General features: G+C 61.1%; 1 protein-coding gene across 1 annotated transcript; it reads right to left on the bottom strand.

Moving 5' to 3' along the window:
- Window positions 1–2,923: 2,923 nt before the first annotated feature.
- DLX3 (distal-less homeobox 3) lies at window positions 2,924–8,431 on the bottom strand. The gene is given in 4 exon segments (XM_063179042.1): window positions 2,924–4,147; window positions 6,882–7,072; window positions 8,076–8,243; window positions 8,246–8,431. Coding segments are annotated over 4 exon segments (831 nt in total). The 5' UTR covers window positions 8,394–8,431; the 3' UTR covers window positions 2,924–3,823.
- Window positions 8,432–10,341: the final 1,910 nt, after the last annotated feature.

Consider the following 10,341-nt stretch of genomic DNA (forward strand, 5'->3'; position numbering starts at 1 on the left):
AATATTCCCACTCTGTGATCCCCTGCTCCAAGGGCCCATTCTTGCCCCCTCCCCAGGAACTGCTCTCCTTTTGCCCCTTTTTGCCCCTTTTTGCACCTTTTTGCACCTTCAGGGCCAGGGTTATCCCCAGATCCCACCTGAGGAGTCAGGATCAAGGGCAGGGATCAGGGCTGGGATGGAAATGGGAGCCTGTCCAGGGCTGGTGGCACTGGGGACACCCCTGTCCCTGTTCCTGGGAGCTCTGCTCCCTCAGCTGAGGGCTCTGGGGTGCTGATCCCACGGGATGGGTGTCCCCAGGGTGCAGATCCCATGGCCTAGGTGTCCCCAGGGTGCTGATCCCGTGGCCTAGGTGTCCCCAGGGTGCTGATCCCACGGGATGGGTGTCCCCAGGGTGCAGATCCCACAGGATGGGTGTCCCCAGGGTGCTGATCCCCTGGCCTGGGTGTCCCCAGGGTGCAGATCCCATGACCTGGGTGTCCCCAGGGTGCTGACCCCATGGCCTGGGTGTCCCCAGCTGTCCCCACAGGGCCATGGAGCCCATGGCCAGCCCGTGGTGGGTGACGCTCCCAGTGGGATTTTCCCGGAGGATGGAGCCCACCCTCCCCAGTGAGGATTTAGGGAATGGGGTGGCTTTGGGTGGCCGTGTCACCTCCCTGTGCCCGTCAGGACACCCCGGGGTGACGGGGACAGACCCCCCAAGGGCCGGCGCTGAGGTGACAGGGACGGATCCCCTGAAGTGGCAATGCTGTCCCGTGTTCGGGGCTCTCCCGGTTCCCCGTGGCTCCCGCGTGGCTCCGGTGAGCCGAGGCTGGGCCGGGCCCGGCTCCAGGGCTGGGGCTGTCGGGCCGGGCCGTGGGCGGGCGCTGCCCCCGCTGCCGGGGCTGGCACCGGGTGACGCAAGGGCTGCGGGTGTCGCAACGGGGCAGGAGCCGGGAGCGCGCTGGGAGGGCTCTGCTGGGCCCGGGGGGACAGCGGGGCACGGGCACTGCCAGCCCGGGACTGGCACACCTGGCACTGCCTCACCTGTGGTGTCACACCTGGCACTGTCACACCTGGCACTGTCTCACCTGTGCTGTCACACCTGGCACTGTCACACCTGGCACTGTCACCCCTGGTACTGTCACACCTGGCACTGCCACCCCGGGACTGGCACACCTGGCACTGTCACACCTGTGCTGTCACACCTGGCACTGCCACACCTGTGCTGTCACCCCTGTCACTGTCACACCTGGCATTGTGACCTCCCCAGTTTTGTCCCGGATCCCCCCAGGTTTGTCCCTGTGCTCCCCACGTTTGTCCCGGAGCTCCCCAGGTCTGTCCCGGATCCCCCCAGGTTTGTCCCTGTGCTCCCCAGGTTTATCCTGGATCCCCCCAGGTCTGTCCCAGGCGTTCCCGGGTTTGTCCCGGATCCCCCCAGATTTGTCCCTGTGCTCCCCAGGTTTGTCCTGGATCCCCTCAGGTCTGTCCTGGACCCTCCCAATGTTTGTCCCAGAGCTCCCCAGGTTTATCCTGGATCCCCCCCGGTCTGTCCTGGGCGTTCCCGCGTTTGTCCCAGATCCCCCCAGGTTTGTCCCGCAGTCCCCCAAGGTTTGTCCCGGACCCTCCCGATGTTTGTTGCGTGTGTTCCCGGGTTTGTCCCAGGTCCCCCCAGGTTTGTCCCGCAGCCCCCCAAGGTTTGTCCAGGGTGTTCCCAGGTTTGTCCCGGAGCCCCCCGGGTTTGTCCCGCAGTCCCCCAAGGTTTGTCCCGGACCCTCCCGATGTTTGTCCCGGGTGTTCCCGGGTTTGTCCCGGATCCCCCGGTCTGTCCCGGCCGTTCCCGCGGTGTGCAGGCAGCGCTGGGAGCGCCGCTCTCGCCCGGCCGCTCTCGCCCGGCCGTGGGCAGCGTGGCACCCGGGATTTACATAACCCTGGCTATGTAACCCAACGCCTTCCTGGGGATTTCTTTTTTTTCCCTCCTCTAAATGAGAAAAAAAAAAAAAAAAAAAAAAAAAAAGGTTAAATTTAAAAAATTAAATAGATGAAAACTAAACCGAAACCTCCGAAGCGCCGGTTGGAGCTCCGGGCTCTGGTTCCTCCTCCCATGGGATTGGAACGGGGATTTGGGGCTGAGGCTTGTGGGGGGATTTGGGGGCGAGGTGGGAGCTTGTCCCTGAGTGGGGACACGTTGGGGACACATTTGGGGACGCATTTGGGGACACATTTGGGGACACTGAGCCTCCCCAGTGGAACCGAGCGGGGTTTGGGGTCCCGCGGCCGTCGGGGGTGATGGAGACCCCACAGCCGTGACACAGCGAGGGGGACATTGGGGACAGCAGGACAGGGCCACCACAGCCCGGACACCCCTCTGGGGCTCCTGGGGCGCGCCCCAAACCCGCAGGGAATGTGAGAATCCCACGCGATTTTGGGGACTTTGAGGGCTTGGCTGTCCCCACCTCGGTGTCCCCAAAAGGGACACAGGGGCACAGCGGGCTGGGAGATCGCCGGTCCCAGTAAGAAGCACCAGGATCCCGCGGCCGTTTGGGGAATGCTTTGAAAACCGGGAAAAAAAATTTCATTTTCCTGCCCCAAATTCCCTGTCAGCAGGACAAAATGGGGTTTGGGGTGAGGCAACACCACCCGGTGCCACCCCGTGCGCAGCTGTCCCCAAAAATGGGGTTTAAATCCGCGTTTCCCAAAGGTGGAAAAACCCCAAACGCTGCTCCCCAAAACCCTCCAGAAACCGGGGGAAAAGCGGAATTTGGAGCTTTGAATTCAGAATTTTTATTAATGAACATTTCCAGCCTGGCTCTGGGTCCCTGGGGATGGAGCAAAGGACACTCAGGGACCCCCGAGGGGGGTTCCCATCAACAGGGGGGGATTTTCCTTAGGAAAAAAAAGAAAAATTATAGACAAAAAAAAAAAAAAGAAACCAGACCGAAACCAGTTTGGTTTGGAACAACTTTATACAAACGAACCTTATGTACACTCCCTTTTTTTCCCCCCAAAACACCCCTATTTATAGAAGGCAACATAAATAAATCCCCGGGACTGTACAACACTATGAACACTCCTTAAAACGGCACTTTCTGCTTAAAAAAATAGCGTTATTCTCTTAAAAAATAGGAAAGAGCTCGGTTATTTTTTTTCCTTTAAAATAAGTCGTCGATTTCCTTAAAAAAAGAGGCATTTTCGCCGTTCCTTTACCCACAGCCAGAGGCACAGCCAGAAAACGGAGACGAACACGAGTTTTTCTCTTCGAACAATAACTTAAACCCATTCCTGAACTGCTTAAATATTAAAATATTTCCCTCCCCACACCCCCCCCCACACACACACCCGCTACACAATTTTTTTATTTAATTTTAAATCACCACCTTCTGGTCTGAGCACGGTCCCGGGTGATTCCGGCTGGGGTGGGGGGGTCCGTGAGCCCCAAAAGCGATTCCGGAGCTGGGGCCAAGCAGCTCCCGCTCCGCTGGCCACAGACACGCCCCTGTGGCTCTGTCGCGACAGTGGTGACACGGCTCCTCCGGCCCGGCGGGGTCACCGCGACAGGCAAAGCTCCGGCGAGGAGTGGAGAAGGAGGTGATGGAAAAATTCAGAAATTCAAAAGTCTTGAAGGATTTTCCTGCGCCGGCAGCGGAGGCTTTGCAGCTTTGGGTCCTGAGATGATGAGCGGAGCATTTCTAGGGGTGCTTCTCCTTTGGTTTGTGGCTGTTTTTTTGGGGGGTTTTTTTTGGTGTTTTTTTTCAGGACAAATCAGGAGACAAAAACCAAACCACGGGGATGAGGGGGATCAAAAAAAAGGAGGCCAAGGAGTTGTGCAGCGTCTCTGCGCCCGCGGTCAGTACACGGCGCCCGTGCTGGGGGGCCCGGGGGACGGGTGGTGCATCGGGGGCGCCGCCTGGGCCTGCGGGGGTCCGTGGGGGCCGCTGAGGCTCTGGGGGTGGTACCAGGGGTTGTGCTCATCCAGGAAGGCCGGGGAGGAGCTGTAGGGCAGCGGCTGCGGCAGCGGGGTCCGGGCGGCGCCGGGGCTGTCCCACACCGGCGACGGAGGGGAGTTGCAGGCCATGGAGTCGCTGTTGTTGGGGCTGTGCTCCAGGGGCACCTCGCCGTTCTTGTAGAGCTTCTTGAACTTGGAGCGCCGGTTCTGGAACCAGATCTTCACCTGCGGGGAGGAGGGGAAAGGGTCAGAGAGGTGGGAAGGGAGTGAGAAGGTGGGATGGGGACAGGGAAAAGGGTCAGAGAGATGGGAAGGGAGTGAGAAGGTGGGATGGGGTACAGGGAAAAGGGTCGGGACCTGGCACAGAAATGGGAGGGATGGGATGGGGACAGGGAAAAGGGTCGGGACCTGACAGAAGAATGGGAGGGATGGGATGGGGACAGGGAAAAGGGTCAGAGAGGTGGGAAGGGAGCAGGATGGTGGGATGGGGACAAGGAAAAGCCCCAGAAAGGGAATGGGAGGGTGGGATGGGGTCAGAGAGGTGGGAAGGGAGCAGGAGGGTGGGATGGGGACAGGGAAAAGGGTCAGAGAGGTGGGAAGGGAATGGGAAGTATGGGTACAGGAAAAAGGGTCAGGACCTGGCACAGAAATGGGATAGGAACAGGGAAAAGGGTCAGGACATGACAGAAGAACGGGAGGGATGGGATGGGGACAGGGAAAAGGATCAGAGAGCTGGGAAGGGAATGAGAGGGATGGGGGAGAGGGGAGGGGACAGGGATGGCGTGGTTGGGATCGTAGGGACACTGGACATGGGGGTCGTGGGCAGCCCAGAAATACAGGAAGGGATATTGGGGTCACAGGGGATTGCCTGGGCACTGGAACCAGCCCGGGACATGGGGGTCAGGGTGACCCCAGGGACACGGGAAGGGACATGGGGGTCAGGGTGACCCCAGGGACACGGGAAGGGACATGGGGATCAGAGTGACCCCGGGCACACTCTGGCATGTAGGAAGGGACAAGGGACACAGGTGGCACATGGGGCGCCACGGGAAGGGACATCATGGGGACCCCACACGGTGCATGGCAGGAAACTCCTGGGGACAGGGGTGTCATGGGACACATGGGATGTCACCCTTGGTGTGAGTGTCACGGAGAACGTGGACACACCATGGACATGGGCACACCATGGACATCCATGGACACACCATGGATATCCATGGACATCCATGGACACACCATGGACATCCATGGACACACCATGGACACACCATGGACATCCATGGACAGGGACATGGGCACACCATGGACATCCATGGACACACCATGGATATCCATGGACACACCATGGACACATCATGGACACTCCATGGACACATCATGGACACACCATGGACACGGACACACCATGGACATCCATGGGCACACCATGGGCACACCATGGACATCCATGGACACACCATGGACATCCATGGGCACACCATGGGCACACCATGGACATGGGCACACCATGGGCACACCATGGACATGGGCACACCATGGACATCCAGGGACACACTATGGACGCACCATGAACATCCATGGACACATCATGGACATGGACACACCATGGACATACCATGGACATCCATGGACACATCATGGACATGGGCACACCATGGACACTCCATGGACATGGACACACACTCATGGACAGGGGCACGGACATTCCATGGACAGTGACATTTCCTGGACAGGCACAGCCCGTGCTCTGGGCACAGCCCCCACGTGCCCCCTCTGGGGTGTCACCGAGCCCCCTCTGGGGACACGGGCGTCACGAGGAGCCCGTCACGCCACTCGCCGGGCGTCGGGAGCGTCCCCGCGCTGGGCGAGGCGGCGCTGGACGCCCTGGGCGAGGGGCGGGGGTGGCGCCGCTTGTCACCCAAACAGGATGTCCCTCTGGGAGCGGGTGACGCGCTCCGTCAGCCCTTTGCCGAGTGGCCCCGATTGCTTCATCGCCCAAGGGAGGAGGAGGAGGAGGAGGAGGAGGAGGAAGGCCAAGGGCGGCACAAGGGCGCCGGCGCCGGCCCCGGGGCAGGGAGGGCACCGCGATGGGGCGCGGGGGAGTCGCGGGCTGCGCTGTCCCCGCTGTCCCCACAGAGCCAAGGGGAGGATTTGGGACCCCAAGAAGCCCAGGAGGGTTTGGTTGGAAGGCGGGCGGCTCGCGGGAGGAGGAGGAGGAGGAGGAGGAGGAGAAGCCCTTCCCGCACGTCCCGGCTCTTCCAGTCCAGCCTGCAGGGCCACCCCAGCGCTGGGGACACGGGCGTGGAACCGGTCCCCAAATCCCTCCTGCCTGCACGAACCGAGCGGGACGGGGCAGGGGAACCTCGGGAGGTCTGGGCAGGCAGGGAGCCTCGGGTGCCTGTTCCGGCAGGATTTGGGGCCAGGAGCCGCTGTGGGGATGGGGTGTCCCGAGAGCCCCGTCCCGAGCAGGACTCGGTGCCCCACATTCCTGGGACAGCGGGCGCGCCCTGACCCGGGACTGGCACAGGTGCCAGGCAGGACCAGCCCCAAACCCCAAACCCAGCAGGGAGCTCTGGGATGGGGCCGGCTCCAGAATGGAGCGGGATGAACCCCAAAACTGCCGAGTGGGGCACGCCTGGGGTCCCCTCTCCCTGTGCTGCCTCTCCAGCTTTCCTTCCAATGGGGGAATCCCACCCGGGTACCCCACAAATCCCAGCAAGGGGGGAGCTCCATCCCTGTGATGAGCCGAGCCCGTCCCAAATCCAGCATTTACAGAGGGGATTTGGGGTGTCGGGGAGGGGATTTGGGGTGTCGGGGGGAGATTTGCGCTGTCGGGGGTGAATTTGGTGTGTCGGGGAGGGGATTTGGGGTATCGGGAAGGGGATTTGGGGTATCGGGAAGGGGATTTGGGGTATCGGGAAGGGGATTTGGGGTGTCGGGAAGGGGGGTTCATCCTCACCTGGGTCTGGGTGAGCCCCAGCTGTGCCGCCAGCTCGGCGCGCTCGGGCAGTGCCAGGTACTGCGCCTTCTGGAAGCGGCGCTGCAGGGCGGCCAGCTGGTAGCTGGAGTAGATGGTGCGGGGCTTGCGGATCTTCTTGGGCTTCCCGTTGACCATCCGCACCTCGGGCTCCGGCTCCTCCTTCACGGACACTGCGGGAGGGCGCGGGTGAGGCGTGAAGGGCTCCCGGGGCTCGGTGTCCCCCCGTCCCCAGCTCGCTGTCACCCCGCTCGGGGTGCTGGCATCGCCCCATCCCCTGCCCCTACAACCTCTGGGAGACCCCCGGGACGTGTCCCGGACTCTGCATCCAGCCCGGATCGGTCCCGGTGCGTCCCCGCGGGAACGGCGGAGCCGCCAGCAGGACCTTGTCCCCAAAGCGGGGACACCCGGAGGGGGTCCCTGTCCCCAAAGCGGGGACACCCGGAGGGGCACAACCCCATAAAGACCTCGGGGTTAAAACCCACGAAAAGCGGGGTGTTAAAACCCCACGAACTGGGGACACTCTGAGGGGTAAAACGCCGCAAAGCTCCAGGGTTAAAACCCCGCAAAGCCCAAGGGGTAAAACCCCAGAAAGTTCAGGGAGTTTAAACCCCACAAAGGCCAGGGTGTAAAACCCCAGAAAGATCGGGGGAGGGGTAAAGCCCCATAGATCTCGGGGGGTAAAATCCCGCTAAGATCGGGGGGTTAAAACCCCACAAATCCCAGGGTGTAAAACCCCACAAATCCCGGGGTTTAAAACCCCACAAATCCCAGGGTGTAAAACCCCACAGAGCCCGAGGTGTGAGACCCTACAAGGATCGGGGGAGGGGGTAAAACCCCACAAAGCTCGGGGGGTAAAACCCCACAAATCCCAGGGGTTAAAACCCCACAAAGTTCGAGGGGTTTAAACCCCACAAAGATCGGGGGTAAAACTCCACAGATTTCGCGGGGTAAAACCCCACAAATCCCGGGGTTAAAACCCCCAAAAGCCCAGGATAAAACCCCACAAATCCCAGGATAAAACCCCACAAATCCCAGGGTTTAACCCCCACAAATCCCAGGGTTTAACCCGCACAAATCCCAGGGTTCAAACCGCACCGGGGCCCCTCCGGAGCGCCCCGGGAGCAGCGGGGCCGCCCCGTCCCCGGTCCCCCCTGTCCGTCCGTCTGTCCGTACCTGCCTCCTGCGCCGGGAGCTGCTGCTCCCTGAAGTGCCCGTACTGGCGGTACGAGGGGCTGTAGGAATACTCGGATTTGGGCGAGTAGGTGCCCGCGGCCCCGATGCCGTTGAGGTTGAACTGCGGGTAGGGGTAGTGGCCCACGGGCTGCCCGTACGACTGGCCGGGTAGAAGTCGTGCTGGCCCGTGTAGTAGCCCAGGTCGGTGACCGAGGACTCGGGCAGGGTGGGAGAGTCCTTGGAGGCTGCATGGCAGCTCAGCGAGCCCGAGAGGTCCGTCAGGATGCTGGAGAGCTTCTTATCGAAAGAGCCGCTCATGGCGGGCAGCGGGGAGGGGGCGGCTGCGGGCCCGCGCCGGGGACCCCCCAACCTGGCGGCCTGGAGCGCCCCGAGCTGGGATTGGGGCTGGGGCTGCTGCTGCTGCTGCTGCTGCTGCCTCCGAGGAGCCACCGAGACACTGTGCCCAAACCTCCGGCCCCGGCCGCCTGCTTAAAGCCTTTAATTAGGGAGCAGGGCAGGGTGGGTGCGCATTCCGATTGGCTCCAGAAATATTGCCTGGGAGGCAAAATAGGCTCCTGCCTCCTCCTGTGTGGGTTTTTTTTTTTTTTTTCTCTCTTCTTCTTTTTTTTTTTTTTTTTTTTTTTCCTCTCTGTCTCTCAAGAAACAACAAAGAGTGGGTGAAGGAGGGTGAGGGGGTAAATAAAGTGTGCGGGGTCCTGTCTGCAGGAGGGGGGTCCTGGGGACACAGGGGACACTGAGTGGGGCAGGATGGGGCTGTTTACAAGGGGACTTTGGGACTTTTGGAGGGTGTTTGATGTGGGGCAGGGAAGGGGGGATGGGGTTTGGGGCTGGGATGGATCCGTGCTTTAGGGGCTTGTTTGTGGCCTCCCACTTCTCCCCTGCTCCCACCTTCTCCCAGCGGCGTCCCCCAGTCCAACACCACCCCCAGACAGAGCCCCCCGAGGATCCTCCCGTACCCCCAACCCTGCCGCGCTCCCCTCGCGCTGGGGGCACCTCGGAGCAGTGACAAGCGCTGATTTTGGGGGGACACCTCCGGGGCTCTGTGCCCCTCTCCCATCCCCACTCAGAGCCGTGACCCCTCTGCCGCCCCAAGGGCCTTCAGCAGCGTGACCCAGCCGGAGGTTCCGGGCCAGCCCTGATCCGCCCCCGGCCACCAGCAGGGCTGTCCGGGGGGCACCTGGAGAGGGGAGGCTTTGCAAGTGAGGCTGTTGTTTTTGCGGAGGGGTCTCTGCTGCTGTGGGCAGGAACTTCCCCTGACAGGAACAGGGGTGCTGGGGGGCGCAGGGTCCGTGACCCGGTAGGGCTGTCCCCTCCTGTCCTCCGTGTGTCCCCTCCTGTCCCCTGTGTGTGGTGTCCCCCCCTCCCCGCATTGTCCCCGCGGTGCCCCCCGGGCCCCCCGGCCCGTCCCGCCGCGCGGGGCAACGGCTCCGCCTGGCGGCCACGGCGGGAACTGCACCGCGCCCCGGGGACCGCGGGTTCGAGTCCCGGCACCGCCGGAACCGCGGGTTCGAATCCCGGCACCGCCGGAACCACTGAGCCGCGGGTTCGAGTCCCGGCATCGCCGGAACCGTCTGGACCGCGGTTCGAGTCCCGGTACCGTCAGAAACGCGGGGGAAGAGGGAGAAAAATGTGGGAAGGGAAAGGAGCAGGAATGGGAAGAGGGGAATGGGAATGAGAACGGTAACAGGAATGGGAACCGGAATAAAAATAATAATAGGATAGGAATACAAATAGGAATAAATAGGAATGAGAATAAATAGGAACGGGAATAAGAATAATATTAGGATAGGTATACAAATAGGAATAAATAAGAATAAATAGGAATGGGAATAAGAATGGAGCGTGGATAAACAGCAATAGGAATGCATAAGAAGAGGAATAAGAACACATAGGAGGAAGGACAGGAATATGAGTAGGAAAAGGATTAGAAGTAGGAATAGGAATAAATAGGAATAGGAGTAACAGCGAGAACAGGAAAAGGACAGAAATAGAAATAATAGAAATAGAAAGGAATGGAAATAATAGAAACAGATTGGCAGAAATAAAGAGAGGAGCGTTGAATGCCCAAGGGGAGCAGGAGGCTCTGCAGGAGGCCAAGAGTGACCCCGGAGTCGAGGGAACAGCGCGGTCTCATTTCCCACGTGGGAATTGTGGCCGGGGATTCCAGGAATTCATTCCGGGGGGACAGAAGTGTCTGGGAGCAGCCCAGCCCAGCCCTGGGAGCCGCGCCGGGATTCCCTGGGAG

This window comes from Melospiza melodia, chromosome 30 (assembly GCF_035770615.1).
Source record: "Melospiza melodia melodia isolate bMelMel2 chromosome 30, bMelMel2.pri, whole genome shotgun sequence".
Taxonomy (NCBI): Eukaryota; Metazoa; Chordata; class Aves; order Passeriformes; family Passerellidae; genus Melospiza; species Melospiza melodia.